The following is a 25,944-nucleotide window of genomic DNA, read 5'->3' as shown; positions in this document are numbered from 1 at the left end:
CAGGGCTTGGGGAGCTTTTTATTCCATATTTAGTCAGAAATGGTGCTGAGGACAATTGTGGTGCCCTGTTGCTTCCCAGATCCCTTTTCTTTGGAATCACAGAATGGAATCGCGGGATGGGGTGGGTTGGAGGAGACCACAGCAACCTCACCACCCTCGTTTTCCCCATTATTTCTTCCCTGGATCATCTCTTCCCACCTAAAAGGCTGTGGAATGAGCAGACCCTGTGCAGGGCGATCATTTCAATTCTCATTTAGCAGCTGCCGTTGTCAACCAAGGAGTTTTATCCCTGGCCCTGTGTCACCCGGGATAATTCCCATAAAAACCCCTCAGCATCCTGCCCGGAGCAGCTGTGGCTGCTCCATCCCTGGAAATGTCTGAGGCCAGGTTGGATCACCCTGGGACGGTGGAACTGGATGGGATTTAAGGACCCTTCCAACCCAACCCGTTCTGTGATTGCATAATTCCAAAGGGATGAATGTCCGAGTCCGGACCCTTCCAAGGACAAACTCTGCCCTGGCTGCCCTGGGGGACACGGCCAGGGCCGGGATAATTAAAAACCACTTGGCCGTCCGACAACTGCCTCCGCTGTTTTAGTTGCTCATTAGTTAATTTCCTTCTAATGAGGCTCCGTGAATGCAATCATCTGACATTGGGGGGGAAAGAGGGAGTGGGGAGGGGAGGACCCGAGTTAAAAGAGCTTAATTAGCAAGTTAATTACAGCGAGCAGGGGAGCTTGTTCTGGTTACATAAATAAGCCATTGTTATGCACGCACAAGCCGGGCCACGTTCAAAACTGCCGCGAAGCATCCGAGGTCAGGGAACGCTGTAATTCCACACGAAACACAGGCAGGAATTGTTTGTCGGGACGCCTCATTAAGTCCTGGGGTCCTTCCCTGCCAAAAAGGAGAAAAAAAAATAAAATAAGAGTCCGAAAATCCAACTGGTTCCCTCTCCTTCCCTCCCTCCGTGGCTGCCTGCCTCCGCCTCCGGTGAAACCAGAGCGGGCAGGATCTGCGGGCAGGAGCGGGATGGGGCTGGCGGCTATAAATGGGGGGGCATTCCCTGCTCCAGAGGCAGCGGCGCCCAGGGGCAGCCGGCGAGGCCGCCATGCCCAACAAGAAGAAGTACAACGTCAACGGGGACTCAGGGATGAAAGCCCAGGTGAGGGCACTCTGTAGGACCATAATCATCGTTTTCCTCCTCAAAAACGCATTAGTTTCTCTCTTTTCTCTATTTTCTTCCTCTTTTCCTTGCTGTTTCCACCCAATCACTTACTCCTGGAGCCCCCAGCTGGAGAAATTCCTGATCTCCGGAGAGTTTCTCTTCGTTTTCTCTCGGGAGTGACGAAGCGTTGAGCCAAACACGTTGCTCCGGGATTGTTCTTCAGAGCACAGCGATGGAGGAGTCGGTGGGGTCGGTGCAGGGAGGTTTTCCAGGAAAACCTTGGATAACGGGACCTTTTCTGCGTGGAGAAGTAGCTCAAGGTGGCTCTTGGTGATAGAAAAGCCGGGTCAGAGAGAGCCGAGGCTCATTTGGAATGTAACGAGCACACACCTGCACGTAGCACTCATTAACCCCTTGTGCCCCTGCAGGGGAGGTTTTCCAGCTGGAATCGTTTGTTCCTGCTGGGAGTTGAAGGCAGCAGCTTTTGTGTCACCCCAGAGCAGGTCGGGCACCTAAATCCGAGGAATCCAAGGCTCCACAGCTTCTCCTTGGAGCGTTACCCCATGCAGGGTTGGCTGTTGCCTTCAGAGGTGTTTTGGTTGGAGCTGAACGAGCTCAGCCTGGAGCCAAATCTCTGTTTCCACCCCCATCTTGAATGTCCCCATCTTCCCAGTGGGGCTGGAACGCGGCTGGAGTGCGTTTGGCAGGGATTGGAGCACCCTGGGATAGGGGAAGCTGTCCCATGGCAGGGGGTGGGATGGGATGATCTTTAAGGTCCCTTCCAACACAAACCGTTCTGGGATTCCATGAAATTCTCTTTTTGGCCACTCTCTCTCTCTTCCCCAAAGGATTGAGCCAAAGGACGTTGGTCAACGCAAGCCAAAAGCAGATCCAAGCCTTGACCTGGCCCTTTCCCAAAATTTCCCTTTCCTGGTGCTTCCCTCCAGCTCTTGGCAGTCTCAGCTAAAGCTAGACCCAGCTTGTGGTGGCCTTAAAAAGGTTTAAACCTTCAAGAGGTCGAGGGTAGGGTTTATTTTAAAGTCTGGGTCTAATTCTGCCGGATTCGCTCCAGGACTTCTTTTGCTTCGTCGTTTACGTGGTTTTGGATGTGGGAGGGCTCCGAGAGCCCTGGATTATCCATATCGCTGTGTCCCGTGAGATGGTTGTGCTCAATGTCCTTGAGGAGCCAACGTGGGGAGGGAAAATGGGAATTGAGCACAAATGATTCCCCTTTGTTACAATTCCTGCCTGTCTCCAGCTCCGCTTCACACCAATAACTGCTCCTCTGATGGAGCCGCTCAGCCGTGCAGGGATTTGTTTTAAATGAAGGGAAGAAAAAGGGAAAAAAAAGGGAAGTTCTTTCAGGCCAGCAGCTTAGAGGGGGAACAGAAGCCCCGGTGTGTGCAAAGCCCCCGTCCCGCCGGGATCAGGGCGTTAATCCCAGCGCGGCCCTGGCTGTAACACGAGTTCGCTGTGGATTTTCCCCTCCCGCGGGTGCTCCTGATCCAGCGTTCTGTTGTTTGGGTCAAGATTAGCAGGGAAAAACCTCCCAGGTGCGGCTGCAAATCCTCTCCCAGGTCCTTCTTTCCTCTCCCAGATCTTTCCCTCCTCTCCCAAGTCCTTCCCTTCCCTCCTGGGTCTTGTTCTCCTCTCCCACGTCCTTCCCTCCTCTCCCAGGTCCTTCCCTCCTCTCCCAGGTCCTTCCCTCCTTTCCCAGGTCCTTCCCTCCTTTCCCAGGTCCTTCCTTCCTTTCCCAAGTCCTTCCCTCCTCTCCCAGACCTTTCCCTCCTCTCCCAGGTCCTTCCCTCCTCTCCCAGGTCCTTCCCTCCTTTCCCAGGTCCTTCCCTCCTCTCCCAAGTCCTTCCCTCCTCTCCCAGGTCCTTCCCTCCTCTCCCAGATCTTTCCCTCCTTTCCCAGGTCCTTCCTTCCTTTCCCAAGTCCTTCCCTCCTCTCCCAGATCTTTCCCTCCTCTCCCAGGTCTTTCCCTCCTTTCCCAAGTCCTTCCCTCCTCTCCCAGATCTTTCCCTCCTCTCCCAGATCTTTCCCTCCTCTCCCAGGTCCTTCCCTCCTCCCCGGCACTGTGGCCTGGTCATCCCCCATCCCAACACAAACCTGGGCTCACAGGGGACTCTGAATTATCCCTTTTCCTTCACTTTCTGGCCCAAAACACAGGGTTCCACCTCTGTAGCATCACCCACCCATCTCAGTGGCACCCCTTAAACCACTGAGCTCAAATCTGAATTCCCAGAACGGGATCTGCCTCTTCCTGGCTAAATCTTCCTGAAAATCACAGAACTTCTCTGAATACCCCTGGGGGTTCGTTAACAACCTCAATTAATGGCTCTGAGTATTTTGGCGATGTCAATATTTAACCCCGTTGTCCCAGAGTGAGTCAGGGTACGCTCAGAGTCCAAGCAATCGGAATTGTGATTCCGATTTCCCTGAGATTTGAGAGGAATCGTGAACACAACGGGAACATCGAGGGTTGGCTCGATGAGCACTGGGAGCTGAAATATTTCCTGGAACTGTAATTCTGTCCTCCTGAATTCTTAAATACGGCCCAGTAGCCTCATAAAGAGAACTGAAAAAATGTGGGTTTAGGTTGGATCTGGGGAAGGAATTCCTGGTTGGGAGGGTGGGGAGGGGCTGGAATGGAATTCCCAGAGCAGCTGGGGCTGCCCCTGGATCCCTGGCAGTGCCCAAGGCCGGGTTGGATGGCGCTTGGAGCAGCCTGGGATGGTGGAAGGTGTCTGGGTTGGAACAGGAGGGATGAACTGTTGTGAAACCCGAATTTAGGGAGTAAGAAAATTCTGATTCTTTGTTCCTCTTACTGTTGACAACCAACGGCAGGAGTACAGCGATGCTTAGAGAAAGATTCCTCCTCCAATACCAACTTTAAATGTCGTTTTCCTGGTAAAACCGGGGAAATTTGCTTATCCCTTCTTGCCCGCTTAGGAGCAGATCGGCTTCGTTGGCTGACATCTCTCTCAGCTTGGCGGGGCTGAGCCTGGTGCTGCTCAGGGCCTTGGGGGAGTCTGAAATCTCCATTCCTTGCTGATGGGATGGGAACGGCCTTGGGGCTCTTCATGCCCCAAAATATTGGTGTTCCACCCACTGCTGCAGCGTTCCTGGGAAATGCAGTCTCTCCCACCGGGATTATCGCTTTGGGTTAATGGCTTATCCTTCATTTCTGGATTTGTTGGCTAGAATTGTGTGCTCTTAAAAACTTGTGTTCTCCAGCCATCCGTGTTCCCAAAATCCAACAGGCTGCACTGACATCTCTTCATCTGCCGGAGGGTCTGAAATTGAACAAAATCCGCTGTTAATAACAGGAATTGTGCTCCAGCCCATAACGGAGCCGGTGCCGGTGTCTGCGCAAGGCTTTGAGTTCTCGGGATTGATCTGCTGGGTGTTCTACAGAAAATCCCCGATTTCTTTCCGCAGATCCAGTTTGCTGACCAAAAGCAGGAGTTCAACAAGCGCCCGACCAAGATCGGCCGCCGGTCGCTGTCCCGCTCCATCTCGCAGTCCTCGACGGACAGCTACAGCTCAGGTGAGTCCGGGATCTCCCGGATCTGCTCTGGCCTTGTCGGGAAGGCATGCAAAGAGGGCTGTTGCTTTTTTCCCCCATCGTCTTGGATATAAAATTAAATTATTCTGGTGCTCTTCACACTTCTGCTCTCTCCTCATAACTCTGGTGGGCAGCTGCTGCTGCCTTTCCTTCCAGTCCCTCTTCTCCTCCCCTTCCTGTTCCTCCCACGCTCAGGAAAACGGTTTTTCCGCATTGTGTCCGTGCTTGAGCGTCACCTTCCCTCCTGCTCCTGAACAAATCCACAGGGATCCCACTGCAGGCTTGTTGCACGTGAGGTTGGAGTCTTTAGGGACCTTCGAAGGGCTCCTGGAAGGGGTTTCTCCTGCTGGAATCTCACTGGATGTATTTTTTGGATACTTGGCAGCTCACGGTGTATTTGAGGAGAATCTGGGTGGTTTCAGGGACCTTAAAGCTCATCTCACTCCACCCCATGCCGTGGTCGAGGACATCCTCCATAAGTCCAGGTTGCTCCGAGCCTTGTCCAGCGCAGCCTGAGAGGTTCAAAGCTCTGACTCAGCTCTGTGGAGTGTGGAAAATGTCAGGGAATTCTGGCTCCAGCTGCTCCTGATGGTTCGTGGTGGTGGCTGCACACAGACCTGGCTGGTGGCCAGAAGTCCTCCAAAGTGGGGACCTTCCTTGGTGTTTCTCCACTCATTCCCGTGATTCCGAGGATGTCGGAGATGAGCTCGGACAGGGCCGGGCTGGGAGGAGCTCTTTGCGTTTCCCGGCAGATTTGGAAGAGCAGAGGTGGAAGAGCCATGGTCATCTGGTCACTCAGCTCCTGGCAGAGGTGCTCCTCTCCAGAAGATGCAGCTGCTGGAGGTCCTGATCTGATCCTGGGCACCACAGTCCAGTGGCTTCATCCCAGTTTTGGTGGAAAAGCCGACTGTTCCTCATCTCCTTTCCCAGCTCCCAGGTTGCTGCTTCCTTTGTGCTGCCCTGCAGGCTTGGAGGGACCTCCAAAGCCTTTTCCAGAGGCTGGGAGGAGCCCCCCAAAGGTTGGGGACAGCCTGGGTGACCCACGCTGCTGGCACTGACTGCGTTGCCATGGAAAAGGCTTTCAGGAGAAATTGAGGAATGCTCATGCCATGTTCTCTCCAGAGGGACATCAGCCCCAGTTCAGTTCGGAATTCGTAATTCCATCTGATCCCTGAGCACCTGGGAATATTTTGGGACTGTTTTTTCAGACTCTGAGTCTGCTCAGCCTGGCTGATGTCACCGTGTTCGCTCCCAAGTCACAGCTGGAAGAACTTGGAGCAACTTTGGGGAGTTCTCCTCCTCTCCTTGCACCGAACATCTCCTGAAGCATCAGCAACTCCAGTTCATGATCTCATGGAAGTGTGACATTCCCCACTAATGAAAGGAGCCAGGCTGGCAGTCCTGATGGAAGAGTTCCGCTCCCACGACAGCAGCTGGATGGATGGATGGATGGATGGATGGATGGATGGACAGACGGATGGATGGATGGATGGATGGACAGACGGATGGATGGATGGATGGATGGATGGATGGATGGATGGATGGATGGACGGATGGAGGGATGGATGGATGGATGGACAGATGGATGGATGGATGGATGGAAGGACGGATGGATGGATGGGTGGATGGATGAGGGATGGAGGGATGGATGGATGGAGGGATGATTGATGGATGGATGGAGGGATGGATGAATGGATGGAGGGATGGATGGATCCATGGATAGAGGGATGGATGAGGGATGGATGGATGGATGGATGGATGGATGGATGGAAGGATAGTGGATGGATGAAGGGATGGATGGATGGATGGATGGATGGAGGGATGGAGGGATGGATGGATGGAGGGATGGATGGATGGATGATGGATGGATGGAGGGATGGAGGGATGGATGGATGGATGGATGGATGGATCCATGTATGGGTGGATGGATGGTGGATGGATGGATGATGGATGGATCCATGGATGGATGGAGGAATGGATGGATGATGGATGGATCCATGGATGGATGGATGGAGGGATGGATCCATGGATGGATGGATGGAGGGATGGATGGATCCATGGATGGATCCATGGATGGATCCATGGATGGAGGAATGGAGGAATGGATGGAGGGATGGAGGGATGGATGGATGGATGATGGATGGATGGAGGGATGGATGATGGATGGATCCATGGATGGATGGATCCATGGATGGATGGTGGATGGATCCATGGATGGATGGATGGATGGATGGTGGATGGATGGATGATGGATGGATGGATGGATGGATGGATGGATGGATGGATGGATCCATAGATAAATGCCATGAGGACATTCTCGAGGGGATCTTTGTCATTCTCCTCCCCAGACTGAGCAGCAGCACAGTCTAAGCAGCCCATTGGAGCCTTCCTGGGATGGGAGAAGGCTGGAAAAGAGGAAGCATGAGGAGCAGAGAGATGGCAGTGGCGGGGAGGAATCACAGAATCGCTGAGGTTGGAAAAGCCCTCGGAGCCCAATCATTCCCAGTCACGGAACTGGGAGCTCCCTTCGGAATCGAGGCGGTGTTTGACTCGATGTTAACTTAAATTTCACCGACTTCCCTTTCTTCAAAATTCAGATCGTTGTTTTCTGCTCCAGGAAAGATTCCTGGGGATCAGCTGGGCATTTTGGGGAATCTTTTAGGTCAGCCCAGCCTGGATGATCCAAGTGCTCGATGCTGTGCGTTACCCACCACGGGCACGTTCTGTGGGTGGGATCAGGACAGGAAGAGCTGGAATTCAAGGAATACCTGGAATTCATCCTCGTGCTGTTTTGGAAGGTTTCACAGGGAGCAAACCAGGTTTGTCCTTCCCTGGGGCGTGTGACAGGGTCAGGGTGCCCTTTCTTGCCCTTAGCGATGCCAGTTTCGGCAGCCAGGAGTGGATCCTCGCCTCGGACATCAGCAAAGCCAAACTTGGCTGAGTTTAGGCTCCGACCTGAGCTTTGCTTGGTTTGGGCGTGGGCGGAGGTCACCTGAGAGCCGCTGCCGCTTTTGTGTCGTTCTCTTGGAAACCACGGGATTGTGGAATACCCTGAGGTGGGAAGAACCCACGTGGATCGTGGAGTCCAACAATCTGCAAATAATGCATCAGTAATGGAAATGGTGGATTCAGGGAATCCTGGAATGGTTTGGGTGGGAAGGGACCTCAGAGCCCCTCCAGTGCCAGCCCTGCCATGGGCAGGGACACCTCCCACTGTGCCAGGTTCTTCCAAGCCTTGTCCGTCCTTGGATACTTCCAGGGATGTGGAATCCTCGACCTCTCTGGACGGAGACACAAACTCGTAACGCAAATAATCCCATTTGTGCTCACATTTTCCACACCTCACAGAATGCCAAGCCCAGGGAGGAAGTTTTCATTAATCAACTTTGGAGAATATTTTTAGGAAGCTGTCCCATCAATTAATGACTGGAATCCTTTCCTTTCACTCCTTGTTTTCCATTTTACAGAAAAGCGAAGGAAAATGGACTTTTAGAGATTTATTTTGCTGTTAAATTCACTGACAGCATTGCTTTAATTACCAGAATTCTATAAACACTTTCGTATCAGGTTTGCTTTTATATTCTATTCTTTTATATTACCTTACATTCTATTTCTTAATTTATATAAAATAAATATCATACAAAATAATATTTTACATTGCTTCCTATTATATTTATTTCAGATGTATTTAACATTAAAGAACCTCCTGCTTATGAAAATCTGGCTACTCCAGGCAGGATTCTTTTTTTGGGGGGGAGGGTTTTAAAAAATTGCTTTTAGCCCCCAGAACCAAAACTCGCTGGTTTTAAAGCAACCTCTGCACAGATTAACCGTCTTCAAGGACTAATTAAGCTAATTAATCCTTCCCCCTGGAGCCCTTGGCACGCCGAGTTTGGTACGATACAAGGTGCCCTTTGTGGTGAATCCGGCCCTGCCGAGCCTCGGGAGCCGCCGTGGGATCGGGAGCAGCAGCGGAGCCCCGCTGCCCTCAGGGGCTGTTGGCAGGGTGGGATTTGCCCCTCACACCCTTGCTGAGGATGGGGAGAAATTCCAGCAATGCCTAATTCCTTCCTGATGGCCTCGGATCAGGAGCCGGGTGGCTCTGGGGGAGCCTGGCACACCCGCGGTGCCCAGGCTGAGCTTTTGTTCCTTGGAATCGTGGAAACCCTTCCTGTGAGCCAGGAGGGAAAGTGGGGAGCCTGCAGGAAACACAAACCCGTGGCCAGGTTGGGGTGGGGGTTGAACTCCTTTTTGGGGGCTTTTTTGGGGTGGAAGTGTCACTGGAGCTGCTCAGGGTAGAACATGGTTTGATTTACTCTGAATAAACGAAGGAGCTGTTGGAATCCGTCCTCGCTCGAGGCCTGGATGCCTCTGGAATGCTGCAGCTCTCCGGGAGCGCTGGTGGGTGGTGATGGGATCAGCCCTGGAAGAACCTCCCACCCTTGTGCTGCCTCATTCCCCTGGCGCAGGTTTGGGGTGGAAACTGGGAATCTTGACCGTTGGCTGGAGCAGCTCCCGTGGGATCCGGAGCTTTCCCTGTGGGAGCTGGGCCTGTGGGGTGTGGAAGGCGGAGAGCTCATCGTCACATCCGTCATTCCCAGCGATCCATGATAGCGGCCGGCTCACGGACGGAGCTGTTCCACCGCGGAATTCCTCTGGGCTGGAGCACACCGCTGGATGCCAGGCTCGGGATGGTTTTGCAAGCACCACGTGAGCTGGAAAGGAAGGACTTGGAGCAGAGCAGTTCCATGAGGAATGAGGGAATGGCCAGCTGGGTCCTGGAAGGGTCATCTGGAGAGGAAAGAGGAGCCGTGAGTTGGAGCCGATTGTGTTGCTCTGGCTGCTGGTGGCAGTCCTGAAAGATGGAAGAGGTTTGGTTTCCCTCCGTGGGGGCAGATTCCAGAGGAAAACGAGGGATTCCTTCGGCTGATCCGCAGCGGGAGCGGTGGTTAGTCGGATCAAAAATGGATGCGGTTCTCTTGAAATACGGGTGATTTTAGGAACCAGAATGAGCGGGAAAGGGGATTTGTGGCTCCATGAAGGCTCTCCCATGTGTCTGCCACGGTCAATTCCGTAACCCAAAGTTTGGAGGGCGCTGAGAGGAAAGGAAGACAATTATGGACAGCTCCTGGAATTCATTCAGCCCATCCACACCCACTCCTGGGGCAGAGGCTTCGTCTGATCCCGTGGGGCTCCGGAAAGGATCCGGTGATCCCCAGCTCTCCAAACAATTCCTGAAGTCCCCCGAGGCCAGAGAGCCAGCAGCTCCCTGGGGCATCCACGCCAGGCTTGTGTTATCCTCCCGATGGAGAAGTTCCTTCCACGCATCCGTTCGGAGCAGATCCAAGGATTGGGAATCCCACGGTGTCCGGATAATCATCAGCTCACACCCTGCGCCGCGGCTGTCGGGGATGGAGTGGGGTCCTCTGTGAGTCCCGCCTGAAGCCACAGCTCCTGGTGGGTCTGGAGTGCTCCGAACATGGACAGGCCTTTTGTGGGGTGTCTGGGAGCTGCACTCGGGAATTCTGGGGAGAGAGGGGGGAGAACTTCGGGAAGAGAGATGGGAGAATTTTGGGAAGAGAGGTGGGAAAACTTCTGGGAAGAGAGCTGGGAGAACTTTGGGAAGAGAGCTGGGAGAACTGGGAAGAGAGGTGGGAGAATTTTGGGAAGAGAGGTGGGAAAACTGGGAAGAGAGATGGGAGATCTTCTGGGAAGAGAGATATGAAAACTTCTGGGAAGAGAGATGGGAGAACTTTGGGAAGAGAGGTGGGAAAATTTTGGGAAGAGAGGTGGGAGAACTTTGGGAAGAGAGGTGGGAAAATTTTGGGAAGAGAGGTGTGAGAATTTTGGGAAGAGAGGTGGGAAAACTTTGGGAAGAGAGATGGGAGATCTTCTGGGAAGAGAGATGTGAAAACTTCTGGGAAGAGAGGTGGGAGAATTTTGGGAAGAGAGCTGGGAGAACTGGGAAGAGAGGTGGGAGAATTTTGGGAAGAGAGGTGGGAAAACTTTTAGGAAGAGAGATGGGAGATCTTCTGGGAAGAGAGGTGTGAGAATTCTGGGAAGAGAGCTGGGAGATCTTCTGGGAAGAGAGGTGTGAGAATTCTGGGAAGAGAGCTGGGAGAAGGCCGTGGAGATGAGCCCGTGTGGGAAGCCGGCAGTGCTCAAGCCGATTACCTCAGGTGTGGTGCTGAAGCAGAGGGAGATGAGAATTAAAAACTCATCCCAGGTAAATCCAGCAGGGAAAACAGTCCCTGTGAGGAGGAGGAGAGATCCCAGCTGCGCCCCGAAGAGTTGGGATGGAAGAGCACACCCACGCCCTTCCCCCGCGGGGCTTTAGGGGATGTCTCATCCCATTGCTGAGCTCCTCTCCTCCCGCAGCCGCCTCCTACACGGACAGCTCCGACGACGAGACCTCGCCCCGGGACAAGCAGCAGAAGAACTCCAAGGGCAGCAGCGATTTCTGCGTGAAGAACATCAAACAGGCCGAGTTCGGGCGCCGCGAGATCGAGATCGCCGAGCAGGGTAAGCACCCGAACCCAGCTCCTGCGCGCCTCTTCCTCCTCCCAAATCCTCCTCTGCTGCGGCTCGGGGTGCTGGGCACTTCTTCACCCCGTCCCTGTTGGGATGGGGAAGCTCCTGCGGGGTTTTGGGGGGTTCGAGGTGCTCTGCAGTCAGAGCTGTTCCATGGGATCAGCAGAACAGATGAAATCCACCGCGTGAACGGGACGGTTTTCGTTTAGCTTGATTACCTCCAGAAGGTCAATAGCAAAGGCCAGGCAGGGTTTGGGTGTTGGAGGGATGTTGGAGTGGAGCAGCAAATCCCAAATCCTCACTCCGAAGCAGATTTTCCTGGAGGAGGCAGAAATTTGAACGTAACCGGGAAAAATCCGGAGGGATTTGGGGTCATTTTGACTCCTTTGGGGTTTGCTCTCGAGGCTTTGGCTGTTTCGAAGCTGCCACAGCCCTGCGAGTTCGTGGGAGCGCCGGGCAGGGGCTGGGAAGCGCTGCTGCCTCTTCCTCCTGTGCTCATCCCACTTCCCATCCCATCCATGGCCTCCTTTTCCCTTTTTCCTTCCAGAAATGCCGGCGCTCATGGCTTTGAGGAAGAGAGCTCAGGGGGAGAAGCCTCTGGCCGGGGCCAAGATCGTGGGCTGCACACACATCACGGCACAGACGGCTGTAAGAGCCCGCCCCAAAACCCCGGCCCCAAAACCCCGGCCCCAAAACCCCGCTGCTCATGCCCCAAAACAGAGCCCAGGCAGAGCGAGGAGGGGCTGCCCTTCTCCCCAAAACACGGCACAGGAGGGATTTCTCCTGCCAGCTTTGGGATTTTACCCAGTTCTTGGTTTGCCATCCGCTCAAAGGGTTGCAAAGATGCTTCCATTCCAAAATCACTTCCTGTGCCCTTTCCTGATGACCCCGATGCTGCCTAAAAACTGATTCAGAGGCCCCTGGGCCAGGGAATGATCCAGTCCTGGAATGGTTTGGGTTGGAAAAGGCCTTAAAAATATCCAGTTCCAACGGGCAGGGACACCTTCCTCTAGACCAGGTCGCTCCAACCTGACTCTGAAGCTTAAACCCAACTTCAGAGACCCCTCCAGAAGCTTAAAACAAATTTCATAGACCCCCCAGAAACTTAAACCCAACTTAAGAGACCCTTTAGAAGCTTAAACCCAACTTAAGAGATGCCCCAGAAACTTAAACCCAACTCTAGAGACCCCTCCAGAAGCTTAACCCAAACTTAAGGGACCCTTCAGAAGCTTAAAACAACTTCAGAGGTCCCCCAGCAGCTTAAACACAACTTCAGAGGCCCTCCAGAAGCTTAAAACCAATTTCACAGACCCTTTAGAAGCTTAAACCCAACTTAAGAGACCCCTCCGGAAGCCTAAACCAAGTTTCACAGTCCCCCCAGAAGCTTAAACCCAACTTAAGAGACCCTTTAGAAGCTTAAAACAACTTCAGAGACCCCCCCAGAAGCTTAAACCCAACTTGAGGCCCCTCCAGAAGCCTAAACCAAATTTCATAGACCCTCCAGAAGCTTAAACCCAACTTCAGAGATGCCCCAGAAGCTTAAACCCAACTTCAGAGATGCCCCAGAAGCTTAAACCCAACTTCAGAGACCCCTCCAGAAGCCTAAACCAAGTTTCAGAGAGCCCCCAGAAGCTTAAACCCAACTTCAGAGACCTTTCAGAAGCTTAACCCACCCTCGGAGCCGCGCAGCAGCGCCTTTCTCACAAGCAGCACCCAAATTCCCGGGTTGTGCCGCTCCCTGAGTGGGTTTTTCCCGTTTTTTCCCGTTTTTTCCCATTTTTTGCAGGTGCTGATGGAGACCCTGGGAGCGCTGGGAGCCCAGTGCCGATGGGCTGCCTGCAACATCTACTCCACCCTCAACGAAGTGGCTGCTGCCCTGGCTGAGAGTGGTAGGGAACGACTTCTCCCTCTTGGCTCCTCCTGGATTTTCCAGGGAATTTTTGCTGCTCCCTCGGTTTCAGCTCATTTTTCACCTCTTTGGGGTTTTTTTTTTCCCCTCTGCGTTCGCTTTGGAATAAACCCAAAGTGTAAAATCGATCCTTTCCAGTGCTCTGGAACTCTTGGAATGGGGTTTTGCTTTTTCCCATCCCCCTGGAGTGTAAAAGGATGTGGTAAAGATGCCGTGTGATGAGCCGAAGCTGGAAGTGGTTTTGCTCAGGGAAACGGAGAGAAACTGGGTTTAAATGTCACAATTTGGGGCAGAGCTTGGGTGGAAGAGAGAATTCGGGGGCAGGAAGGTAATTCACAGCCCAGGAATTGAGCGTGTGGCTGCTCACCTGGGAAATCCTGGGTAAATCCAGGGGTTCTACCTGGGTAAATCCAGGGGTTTGCCCTAAAAACAGGGATTTTACCTGGGTAAATCCAGGGGTTTTACCTGGATAAGGCCAGGGGTTTGCCCTAAAAACAGGGATTTTATCTGGATGAGGCCACAGGTTTTAACCCAGGTAAGACCAGGGATTTTACCTGGATAAGGCCAGGGATTTTATCTGGGTGATGCCACGGTTTTTACCTGAGTAAATCCAGGGATTTTACCTGGGTAAGGCCGAGGATTTTACCTGGATAAGGTCAGGAATTCTGCCTAAGTAAATCCAGGGATTTGACCTGGATAAGGTCAGGGATTTTACCTGGCTAAGACCAGGGATTTTACCTTGGCAAATTCAGGAGCTTTACCTGGGTGAGGCCAAAGGTTTTACCTGGATGAAGTCAGGGATTTGCCCTAAAACCAGGGGTTCTACCTGAGTAAGGCCAAGGATTCTACCTGGATAAGACATGGGATTTTACCTGAGTAGATCCAAGGATTTTATCTGGGTAAGACCAGGGATTTCACCTGGTTAAGTCCTGGGCTTTTACCTGGGTGAATCCAGGGATTTTACCTGGGTAAGTCCAGGGAATTCACCTGGCTGAGGCCACAGCTTTGACCACGAGCTCTTGGAGACCCAGCAGAAGCCAAACCCACCGCGTTGCTCGTGGGTCCTGCTCACCAAAGCTGAGTAACAACCGCTCACGATCACAATGCATTCAAATCAATTAACACATCAATTAATAAATTGGGGTCCAGGCCGCCTGACAATCCGATCTGCAGGGAAATCCTGATTTGGCAAATAAATCTGGCATTGTTGAGAGCCAGGGGACTCTTTCCTGGGCGAGAGGAAGAGGTGAGGGAGGTTCAAAGCCAATCCCTGTGTGTGCTTTCCACGAGTATCCCCCCAGAGGCGATTCCCGAGGGATCTGCCTGTGCTAACACCCTCTCCCTCCGTGCCCAGGGTTCCCTGTGTTTGCCTGGAAGGGCGAATCCGAGGACGATTTCTGGTGGTGCATCGACCGCTGCGTCAACGTCGAGGGTTGGCAGCCCAACATGGTGAGTTGGGAAACACCTGGGAAGCACCTGGGAAGCTCCCACCTGGAGAGGAGCAGCAGGGAAGGGCACTTAAAGTCTCCTGGATCTTGCCAAGCAAGGCTTTGTTTCACCACCTCACCGCGGGTTTTGGGGTGTTCCGGTTGATTTCTCAGTGTCGTGCTGCAGTTCCATTTTAGCCCTCCTGCTAAAAACGGCTCCAAATCTGTGGTTTTCGAGACGAGATTCCATCCTTTTTCACCCTTCAATTCTCACCTTTGGCTGCTGGGATTTCTCAGAACAAAGCCCAGATTTTTCCGTGATTCCCACACTTTAAACCACCCAAACCTCAGGTAACCCAGCCCCTCCTCCGCCGCTCCATCCCGCGCTTGTTTCCAGGGAAAACAGAGAACCTGGAGCTGGGTGAGCAGAACGATTTTCAGCTGTCAGCTGTGCTGTCTCCATCACATTTCCCCAAAGCCTTCGAGCCCTGATCGAAATGAGATGAGAAGCAGTCAAAGGTGGAAGATAAACGTGGATCTCAGTTGGGTTTTTGCCAATCTTGGCTTGTTTGAGGTGGGATTTTGTCCCCTCCAGTCGCTGTCACCTTTAAAAAGAACGGGGAATGTCACAAAATTCCACCCCCGAGGTACCAGACTGAGTCTAGACACGAGAGCAGCTTTTTTCCTGCTCTTTGAGGATTAATTTCCCATCCCAAATGTCACTGTTGGAACAAGCCAGCGTTCCAGAAAATGCGGATTTTGCTTTCCCGGGATCTCTTCAGACCTCTTCGTTGTGGGATTGATTTTCACACCTGCTCCTGGAGCACAGAAATCATTGGGGAGAGCACCAGGATCTCTGTTCCCAGAGATTTTGCTGGATTTTGGAGATCTGCGTTTTTAGAGATGAGAAATGGGACGCTGGCTGAAGGGCAGGTGTGAGAAGGATCTTAAAATTGGGGAATCATGGAATGGTTTGGGTTGGAAGGGACCTTTAACGCCATCCCATTCCACACAGACACCTTCCACCATCCCAGGGAATGTCCAGCCTGGCCTTGGACACTTCCAGGGATCCAGGGGCAGCCACAGCTGCTCTGGGAATTCCATTCCAGCCCCTCCCCATCCTCATTTTTCCCATAATTGCTCCTTGTTCCTTGGAAATGGGGCCAGTTCTTGGCCATTCCCATTCTGGGAATCCTTCATGGGAGGGTTCTGGGAATTCTGACCTTCGGGGGAGGGCTCTGCCTGGGCAGGGATGGATCAGAAAGGGGTTTTTTTTCTGAAAAAGATGGAATCTGAGAGGTTTCCTTCATGGAGGAGCCTCTCCAGGGATTCTCTCCTGGAGAAGAGATGACTCGGAAGGGCTGAGGGAGGGAGGAGGGAGTCGGTGACCTGGAGAGAAGCTCCCACCGAGGCTCACGCCTGAAACAGCTGCTTTTCTCTAGGAAAAATGATTTCCAGCTCAAATAAAGTGGTTTTTCCCAAAAAACAAAAAAAAAACCAAACCACCAAAACTAGCCGGAAGAACAGGAATGAGGGCAAAGAGCCTGCCCGAAGCTGGGAAAGCTGCAGGAATGTGGGACAGGCTGTGCCCTTGGATGCCTGGAGCTGCCACACCAAGGTGACCTCCCCACAAAACCCGGCCCCCGCAGGGCTCTGCTCAGGGGCTTCCATCCCCTGCTCTCCCAGGAAAGGGGAAGCTGCCAGGGGCTGGGATTCTCTCTGGGGAGGAGGATGAAGCGCTCCATTAAACGGGGATTCATGGAATGAAGACGTCCTGGGAGCCAGGCAGGCGGATTCCGAATTCCTCCTCCCTGGCTGGCCCAGGAGAGCTCCCAGTCCCACTTAACCCTTCCCTGCCTGCGCTTCCCAGCCCGTGGATGGGATGTGGAGCCGGGAATGGATTCCCTGGAGCCTCCAGGGCCGGCTGCTGGGCTCTGGCAGGACAGCCTGTGCTTCCCAGGCGTTGGGGAGGAGCAGCTGCTCCCTGGCGGCGGCGGCAGCGGAACATCCGGCAGTTCCGAGAGGAGAAGGTGGGAGTGGAACACGGCGTTTCCAAGGAGCTCTGTGCCCGTGGATGGCTCCACAAAGGCCCAGGCAGAGCTCGGGAATGTCACCTGTGCCAGGAGGGGAGTGGTCCCTTCTCCTGGGAAGGCTCCAGAGGGTCCCTGCTGAGCTCCGCCCACGGCGAATGAGCGGAGACGCTTCCGCCCAGGGTTGGGATTTTGGGACACCCAAAATTCCCAGAATCCCTGTGAGCCACGTCCTTAAACTCTTGGCTGCTGTGGGATGGGGATAATCTGGGAGACGCTTCAGGGCAGGGCCCCTTTGCGGGCCTTAGGACAGAGCTGTGGGTGCAGGGAATCCCTGAACCCTCCCCGGCACCCCCTCGGGAAGGGATCGCGGCCGAGCGGGCTCTGGCCGGGGATGAGGGGGATGAGGGGGATGATGGAGTGAGGAGTCCTCGACCTCGGTGTGTGGGATATGGAAAGAGGAGGAGGAGGAGGAAGAAAAGGAGGAGGAAGAGGAGGAAGAGGAAAAAGAAGAGGAGGAGGAGAAGGAAGAAAAGGAAGAGGAGGAGGAGGAGAAGGAGGAGGAGGAGGAGGAGGCGAAGGAGGAGGAGGAGAAGAGGAGGAGGAAGAGGAGGAAGCAGTGAGAAGTCTTTGACTTTGGTGTAGGGAACGTGGAAAGAGTGGGATGATGATGAGGATGATGATGATGATGATGCAGTGAGAAGTCTTCAATGTCATTTTATGGAATATGCAAGGATGAGGATGGTGATGGTGGTGGTGGTGACTCTGAGGATGATGGTGATGGTGATGATGGGGAAGATGATGATGATGACTGAGGATGATGATGATGATGATGGTGGCCGTTGTGCTCTCACCCTGTGCAGGCCCTGGGCTCCTCCCCTGCCCTGGGTGACATCTGCTCCCTGTTTTCTCTGGATTCCATCGGGGTTCCCACACTTCCCGCCCTGCCCGGGCCCTCCTGAGGGTGGGAGCACTTGGCAAAACCCACGTTTGGGTTTCTCCCTTCCCTTGTGTCTTGTCTCCTTCAGGGGCTCCCTCTGAGCCCAGCCCCTTCCTTGGGTGCCGTTCCAGATGTTCCCATACATGTAAGGCTGGAGAAGCTCTTGGACACCTCTTTTCCCTGGAATTCAGAGGTTTCTGGGGCTGTTTTCCTGCCTGCCCTTCCCAGGGCTGTTTTCCAGAGGGCCTCTCCTTGCTCACCCCGAGGTTTTTATTCCAGCAGTGGCTCCGTGGCTTCCTGCCCGGCCCCGGGTGACTCCGTGGTGGTTTTCATTGCAGATCCTGGATGATGGGGGAGATCTCACCCACTGGATCTACAAGAAATACCCCAACATGTTCAAGAAGATCAAGGGGATTGTGGAGGAGAGCGTCACCGGGGTCCACAGGTAACGGGGCAGGCTGCAGGAATTTGGGACAAAAGCTGGGTCCCCTCAGCTCAGCTCAGTGTTGGACCTCCAGCACCTCATTTTTCCCATGGAAACTGCTTTAAATCCCGAGCAGGAGACCTGGAGCTGCTGCTCGGAGCTCCCAGTGAGGAGCAGGAGCCCCTCCCGAGCATTCTGTGGGTGGGAGGGTGCTCCAGGTGTTCTCCCCCTGTGGGGTGGGAGGAGAGGCTCTCACCTCGTGTGGGAGATGGAAGAGGAAGGGCTGAGGAGGGGAGGGCTGTGGAGGAAGCCGAGAGCACAGTCCTGACCAAAATCCGTGGGAAGAAGTGAGATTTGGGAAGAGGAACTGAGTCACTTTCTGGGGAAGGGAGAACCTCAGAGAAGAGTGAGTGAAATCCCTCGGGCCCTGGCAGGAGCAGAGCTGGGACGGGAGCAGCGGCGCTGAGGGTTGGGAGGTGTCGGAGGTGCTTTTCCATGGAATGAATCCCGTCCCAGGTGCCAGGAAACGGGGAACTGAGGAGAGCAGCAGCTCTTTGCTGTGTTTTTGTGGGGGGAAAGAGCTGGATGAGAGCGTGGCCAGAGGCTCAGGCAGCTCCTGAAACAGGGAAATGAAAGATTTGCAACAGGGAAGTGGCTCCAGGTCTGCAGCCGGTGGGGTCGGGAGAAGGACTGGTGATATTTTTAGGATCCGAAATCCCAGTGTGGGCAGAAGGGATTTCCAAAGGCGGCTTCTCCTTCCCAAGGGCTGGAGCAGGGACAGGATTTTCAGACTCTCTCACAGCTGCAGTGAGGTGTTTAAATTCCTTTTCAGTGGTTTTCCTGCTGTGGGGAGCTGAGTCCATGCCCAGGAGCCGAGAGCAGGGGGATGTTGGGGAGCTGGAGGGGAGAAGCTCCAGGGAGAGCTGAGAGCCCCTTGCAGGGCCTAAAGGGGCTCCAGGAGAGCTGCAGAGGGACTGGGGACAAGGCATGGAGGGCCAGGAGCCAGGGAATGGCTTCCCAGTGCCAGAGGGCAGGGCTGGATGGGAGATTGGGAATTGGGAATTGCTGGCTGGGAGGGTGGGGAGGGGCTGGAATGGAATTCCCAGAGCAGCTGGGGCTGCCCCTGGATCCCTGGCAGTGGCCAAGGCCAGGCTGGACACTGGGACAGTGGGAGGTGTCCCTGCCCACAGCCAGGATGATCTTTAAGGCCCTTTCCAGCCCAAACCCCGCAGCCGAGTGCAGGGAAACGTTCCCCATGGATCACCTGCTTGTTCCACGCCCGTGCCAGGCTGTACCAGCTGTCCAAGGCGGGGAAGCTCTGCGTGCCAGCCATGAACGTGAACGACTCCGTGACCAAGCAGAAGTTTGACAACCTCTACTGCTGCCGGGAGTCCATCCTGGACGGGTGCGTGGGGGGAACGGGGCAGGAATTCCCGCAGGGATCGGCATCCAGGGCTCTGCTCTGCTGCCACCAGGATCATTTTGGCTCAGTTTGGGTCAGAGCAGAATAAAGCCCTGTCCCTGTCCTGTCCCTGTCCCCTCTGTGGCACCGGGATAGAAGCCGCCTGTGTCCGTGGTGTGGCTCAAGAGCTGCTCCAGCACAGCGTTCCTGCCCTTTCTCCTTCCCCGTCGGATCCCCAGCGCTCCTCCCTTGGCTCTCTTCATTCCCTTTATTTGGCTGGAATTGGGGTTGGTGTCCGTGTCCTTCCACCCCCAAATCCCATCAGGGCCGAGTGGGGCTGGGACAGGTTCTGTCCCTGTTGTGACACGATCCATGACAATCCATGGATTTGGGATAGGTGGCAGCATCTTCTGAGGAACGGGGAGCAACAATGCGAATAAAGAGGGGGGTGGAACATGGGAACAGAATTCCCAGAGAAGCTGTGGCTGCTCCATCCCTGGAAGTGTCCAAGGCCAGGCTGGAGCAACCTGGGATAGTGGGAGGTGTCCCAGCCCATGGGATGGGATGGGGTGGGATGGGATGGGATGGGATGGGATGGATGGGATGGGATGGATGGGATGGGATGGATGGGGTGGGATGGGGTGGGATGGATGGGATGGGGTGGGATGGGATGGGATGGGATGGGGTGGGGTGGGGTGGGATGGATGGGATGGGATGGGATGGGATGGATGGGATGGGATGGGATGGATGGGATGGGATGGATGGGGTGGGATGGGATGGGATGGGATGGATGGGGTGGGGTGGGATGGGATGGGGTGGGGATGGGATGGGATGGGATGGGATGGGGTGGGGTGGATGGGATGGGATGGGATGGATGGGATGGGATGGGGTGGGATGGATGGGGTGGGATGGGGTGGGATGGGATGGGATGGGATGGGGTGGGGTGGGATGGATGGGATGGGATGGGATGGGATGGGATGGGATGGGATGGGATGGGATGGGGTGGGATGGGATGGGATGGGGTGGGGTGGGATGGATGGGATGGGATGGGATGGGATGGATGGGGTGGGGTGGGGTGGGGTGGGATGGATGGGATGGGATGGATGGGATGGGGTGGGGTGGGGTGGGATGGATGGGATGGGATGGGATGGATGGGATGGGATGGATGGGGTGGGATGGGATGGGATGGGATGGATGGGGTGGGGTGGGATGGGATGGGGTGGGGTGGGATGGATGGGATGGGATGGGATGGATGGGATGGGGTGGGATGGGATGGGATGGATGGGATGGGGTGGGGTGGGATGGATGGGATGGGATGGGATGGATGGGATGGGATGGATGGGGTGAGATGGGGTGGGATGGATGGGATGGGGTGGGATGGGATGGATGGGATGGGATGGGATGGGATGGATGGGATGGGGTGGGGTGGGGTGGGATGGGATGGGATGGGATGGATGGGATGGGGTGGGATTTAAGGCCCTTTCCAACCCAAACCATCCTGGGATTCCATGGAAACTCCTTGGGGGTAAATTGGGATTCAGGTTCAGTCTGGCCCAGGAATTGAGAACGGGGTCGAGGGAGATGAGAGCAGAGGTGCCTTCAACCTGCCGTGGGCTGGAGCTGAATTCCTTGGAAAAGTGTGGGAATTTCACCTTCCCTGCACTGCTAACCTATTTACTCCGGAGCTGAAAATAGCCTGGAATGTAGGACAGTCTCAGGGAGAGAGCAGAAGGAAACCCAGAGGAAGGGGGAGCTTCATTTGGGGGAAACTCTGGGATTCTGGCAAGGAATTCCCACTGCCCTGCTGCCCCCGGGGCTCCTCCTGGGGGGCATCTGGAGCTGACAACAAAAATCCAGATAAAAGGAATTTTGGAGAGGATTTTCAATATTTTGGGAGTATCAAAACAAAAGTAAATGAATAAAAATGAACAACAAAAAAAAAGGGCTCCAAACCCAAATTCCACCCTTTTTGTTGGAAGGACAAAAGAACCTCCACCCTTCCAAAAAGAAAAGGGAGATTTTTAGGAGCTTTTTGGGTTTTCTCTCCCCCTGGAATTTCTGTGTGTGCTCAGGGGTGCGGGATCCAGCTGTGAATCCGTCCTTGGAGCAGCTCTTGGTGCTGGGCTTTAATTCTGGGCATTAATTGTGGGGTTTTTTTCCTTTTTCTCAGCCTCAAGAGGACCACGGACATGATGTTCGGGGGGAAGCAGGTGGTGGTGTGTGGCTATGGGGAGGTAAGGGGCCCAATTTTCCCACTTTTCCCATTGGGAATTCCTTGGCACAGCTTCATCCACCCTCAGGCCTTTGCTCTGCACCTGCAGGAGCCTCCAGACCTCAGGGGTTTGCCAAAAACTGGAAGTTTTCTTCAATTTCGGGCTATTTCCTTATTATTAAAGAGATGCCAAAGCTGAATCTTTAAAAAAAACCCTGCATTAAATATTCAGAGCATCTCGAGTATCTGGGTATTGGTGTGCCCAGATATTGATAGAACACCGATTTGTGTCCTTTTAATGCCGTATTTAATCCGGTATCACTGAAATCAGAGGTTCTGCAGAAGTTCTGGGCATTGCAGTGAGGTCCAGAGAGAATTAATCCGGGTTTCTCCCTTCACCCACCCTCTCTCCACACGGGAATATTCCCCATTCCCAGTTTTTCTCACACCAGTTGCTGTGGGTGCACTGCTGGGGTTGTTTTAATGTCCAAGCAGCTGGAATGGGTCCGTTTTTCCTGCTGTAATCCCATTTTTGGGAACTTTCGCTCGTCTAACCTGGGTCCCCTGCACTGCCCGTGCCAGGCAAAGGTTAAAGCTCGTTAACCCTCCCAGGTTAATTACCCTTAAAGCTTCCTGAGTGGAGCAAACGTTTACACGAGCCTCTGAAACTTTCCCTGGGATTATTGGAATCTCTTGTGGTGCATTCCAGACCCCGGGGTGGTTTGGGGGGGAAAAATAATCCCTGGGACCAAAACCATTGGGAGTTTTAGCGCCTCTCTTCCCTAAGCCAGGCCTGAGTCTCAGATGGCTCCAAATGCAGGAATTTCACGCACAGAGACGGAGTTTAATCGCCCCCAGAGGGCTCGGAAGGGGCTGGCAGGAGTCTCCCGGAGCTGTGCATCCCTCGGGAGCTCCGGGCCCGGCCCTGTCTCCTGCTGGGCTTTCCCCTTGCAGGTTGGGAAGGGCTGCTGTGCCGCCCTCAAGGCCATGGGCTCCATCGTCTACGTGACCGAGATCGACCCCATCTGCGCCCTCCAGGCCTGGTAAGGGCTCACCCGGCCCCGAATTCTCCTGTTTCCCGGGAAAGCCCCGGCCAGAACCCAAAGGGATTCCCTGCACCCGCAGCTCTGTCCTTAGGGGGCCTGCCCTGAAGCATTTCCCAGATGATCCCATCCCACAGCAGCCGGGATTTTGGGAATGAGCTGCTCCCTTGGAGTCAGAGCCGGCTGTGCCAGGGCTGTGCCCACACCTCACCCCTCGCAGAGCCCTCCCTGAGATCCGACCTCCTGCCCACCAGGTACAGCCGGGTTTGGATGCTGCTTCTGCATCCCAAGGGGATCCCAAAACCTCCCAGAGCCTCCCTAAACCCTCAGCCTGCTCCTCCCCAGCTCCTCCAAAGGTTATTGTGGTGAGAGGACTAGCGAGCCCTGTTCAATTAGCAGAGCTGATGAACTTTTGGGGTTGCTCTGTGACCTTCATCCATCCTTAACTGGGAATTTGGTGCTTTCCAGCACCAAATCCCTCCCCTGACTCTGCACGAGGCAGCAGCACATGGCCCCTCTCAGAAGGAGTTTGCAGTGGAGAAAAAGCTCAGGAAATGGGGACATGCAGCAGGAAAAAAAAAAAAAAAAGACTTTTTTTTATAGTAACTCCAATTTTGCAGCTTGTGAGAGCCACGGGAAGGAGCTCTGGGGAGGATTGACAACAAATCCCAAAAAAACACACCCTGCCCTTGTTATCCCTGAGCTCACCTCGCTGGGGAAGGCAGGGCTGAGTGCTCAGCACCTCTCAGGGCTCTGCAGGTGCCTAAATATGGATGGCGGGGTTGATGAGAGGCATCTGCAGCTTTGGGGCGTTTTTTAGGATGCTCTAAATCCATCCCAACCTGGATTCCACAGCTCCTGGAGGTTCCTTGCAGGAGGAACAGCTCTAAAAACCCCTCTGGGTTGAGAATTGGGGATTGCAGATGAGAAGGCCTTGACAGGACACGGGAAACCCCCAAATCCCCTTTTCACTTCTCCTCACAACAGTCCCAGACCCTCCAGGTTGACCCCAGACTCTCCCAGGGGCTCGGTGACCCTTCAGGAAGTTAAAATTGGGGTCTGGGGATTACTTTTTCCCCGTTTTTCCTCTCAGCATGGACGGATTCCGGCTGGTGAAGCTCAACGAAGTCATCAGACAGGTCGACATCGTCATCACCTGCACGGGTACGGGGCAGCAGGGCGGGAAATGGGGGATCCCACCCCAAAATGGGCCCCATCCCCAGCCTTGTCCTGAGGGAAAGCCCCGAAGGTGGGAGGGGGGTGTTCATTGGGGATTTTGGTGCCTGCAGGGAACAAGAACGTGGTGACCAGGGAACATCTGGACAGGATGAAGAACAGCTGCATCGTCTGCAACATGGGGCACTCCAACACCGAGATCGACGTGGTGAGCGCGGGGAGCGGGGTTTGGGGTGATGGGGTTTGGGGTGATGGGGTTTGGGGTGACTGGGTTTGGGGTGACGGGGTTTGGGGTGACGGGGTTTGAAGTGACGGGGTTTGGGGTAATCCTGTTTTGAGGTGATGGTGCTTTGGGGTTACAGTGTTTGGGATGATGGTGCTTTGGAGCAACTCTTGTAGGGTCGCAGTGATTTGGGATAATGGTGCTTTGGGCTTTGGGGTGATGGTGCTTTGGGGTGACCATTCTGGGGGTGATGGTGCTTTGAGTGACAGTGTTTGGGGTGACGGTGCTTTGGGTGGTGCTGTTTTGGGGTGATGCTGCTCTGTCTGTCCTGAGGAAGCCCCTGGAGGAGATAAAATCCATCTCTCCCCATGCCTTAGATGTGTCCCAGTCCCTCCTTGATCCCGAGGGATCCGAGGAGTGGGATGGGCTGGTCCAGCATCCCGAGCAGGGCCTGCTGCCCCCGGCCTCAGCCTTCCCTCAGGAGCTGGGAATCCCTCTCCAGCCCAGTTTGGTGTCACTGCACCGTCAGGCCCAGCCAGGAGTCCCAAAATCTGAGCAGAAATCCAGGAGAGCCTCGCCTGGAGAATTCCCGAGAATTCCCGTGGGTTTGAAGGCATTTTCTGGGCTGGAAGGAGTGGCTGCAGCCCTGCAGGGTTCAGCTGGTGGCCGTGAATCCTCCCCACCAGATCCTGAACAATCATTTCTGGGGCTTTGATGTGTTGCGATCACAAAACCAGTCCAGGTTACGATTATTCACAAAGGTCTCCCTGGTCTGGGATTGGGATGGGATCCAGGGGAGACGACAATCCCAGGACACTGGCAGGGTTGGTGCCTCCTTTCCTCCCCTTTCTGTGGTTCTGGGGTTGCTCTGGTGCTGCTGTAACGTTTTGACCCCATTTCCAGGCCAGCCTGCGCACGCCCGAGCTCACCTGGGAGCGGGTGAGGTCCCAGGTGGATCACGTCATCTGGCCCGACGGGAAGAGAATCGTGCTGCTGGCAGAGGTGAGCGGCTGGAGCAGCAGGAACTGCAGCTCAGGGGTCCCTCTGGCTGGAATTTGGCTCGTGGAATCACGGAATCACAGAATTGTTGAGGTTGGAAAAGGACTCTGAGGCCATTGAGTCCAACCATTCCCAGCACTGCCAAGGCCACGTCCCCAAGTGCCACATCCACACCTTTTAAATCCCTCCAGGGATGGGCACTCCAAACCTCCCTGGGCAGCTGTGCCAGTGCCTGACCACCCTTTCCATGGAGGAATTTTCCCTAAAATCCAGCCTGCCCCTCCCCTGGCCCAGCCTGAGGCCGTTCCCTCTCTCCTGTCCCTGTTCCCTGCCAGCAGAGCCCGACCCCCCCGGCTGCCCCCTCCTGTCAGGGACTTGTGCAGAGCCACAAGGTCCCTGCTGAGTTCCTGGGACAAAGAAAAGCTCCCATTTTTAGTTTATCCCACTCCAGGGTATCTCCCACAGGGAGATTTCCACTTCCTAAGGGCAGCCACACCTTGGGGCTCAGCGCAGGTGACAAACAGCTGGGACACGTTGCTCCTGTGGTTCCTGTCCCTCCTGTGGGGTCACAAACTGGGTGTGGTGCCGTGTTAACAACCAGCTCTTGCTTCCCAGGGCCGCCTGCTGAACCTGAGCTGCTCCACCGTCCCCACCTTCGTCCTGTCCATCACGGCCACCACACAGGTGAGGAGGCCTTGGGCTGGGCCGGAGCAGGACCTGCTCTGAGGGACAGCAGTGACTGACCGAGTGTCCTCTCCCCAGGCCTTGGCTCTGATAGAGCTGTACAACGCTCCCGAGGGCCGCTACAAGCAGGACGTGTACTTGCTGCCTAAGAAAATGGGTAACGACCTTCCCGCTGTGGGTTTGGGGATGGAACAGCTGGGAGGTGG

General features: G+C 54.6%; 1 protein-coding gene across 4 annotated transcripts in view; it reads left to right on the top strand.

Annotated features, from left to right (window-relative positions):
* The window catches only part of AHCYL2 (adenosylhomocysteinase like 2), a 79,498-nt gene that overhangs the window by 49,441 nt on the left and 4,113 nt on the right, over positions 1–25,944 (top strand). The window contains exons 1-15 of one of the 4 annotated variants that reach the window (XM_032106050.1): positions 1,055–1,164; positions 4,612–4,720; positions 11,117–11,260; positions 11,817–11,917; positions 13,056–13,158; positions 14,533–14,627; positions 17,914–18,020; positions 19,288–19,404; positions 21,572–21,635; positions 22,568–22,656; positions 23,750–23,820; positions 23,946–24,040; positions 24,959–25,057; positions 25,670–25,738; positions 25,817–25,940. In XM_032106050.1, coding sequence (XP_031961941.1) covers positions 1,111–1,164; positions 4,612–4,720; positions 11,117–11,260; positions 11,817–11,917; positions 13,056–13,158; positions 14,533–14,627; positions 17,914–18,020; positions 19,288–19,404; positions 21,572–21,635; positions 22,568–22,656; positions 23,750–23,820; positions 23,946–24,040; positions 24,959–25,057; positions 25,670–25,738; positions 25,817–25,940 — 1,441 coding nt within the window. In that variant the 5' untranslated portion in view covers positions 1,055–1,110. Of the gene's footprint in view, positions 1–1,054; positions 1,165–4,611; positions 4,721–11,116; positions 11,261–11,816; positions 11,918–13,055; positions 13,159–14,532; positions 14,628–17,913; positions 18,021–19,287; positions 19,405–21,571; positions 21,636–22,567; positions 22,657–23,749; positions 23,821–23,945; positions 24,041–24,958; positions 25,058–25,669; positions 25,739–25,816; positions 25,941–25,944 lie in introns of those variants that run through there. The other 3 variants (XM_032106051.1, XM_032106049.1, XM_032106047.1) reach the window with 3 other exon arrangements.

The sequence above is a fragment of the Corvus moneduloides genome, chromosome 4, assembly GCF_009650955.1.
Source record: "Corvus moneduloides isolate bCorMon1 chromosome 4, bCorMon1.pri, whole genome shotgun sequence".
In the NCBI taxonomy this organism is placed as follows: domain Eukaryota; kingdom Metazoa; phylum Chordata; class Aves; order Passeriformes; family Corvidae; genus Corvus; species Corvus moneduloides.
Note: the sequence above shows the minus strand (reverse complement) of the source record. Positions and strands in the feature narration are given on the sequence as shown.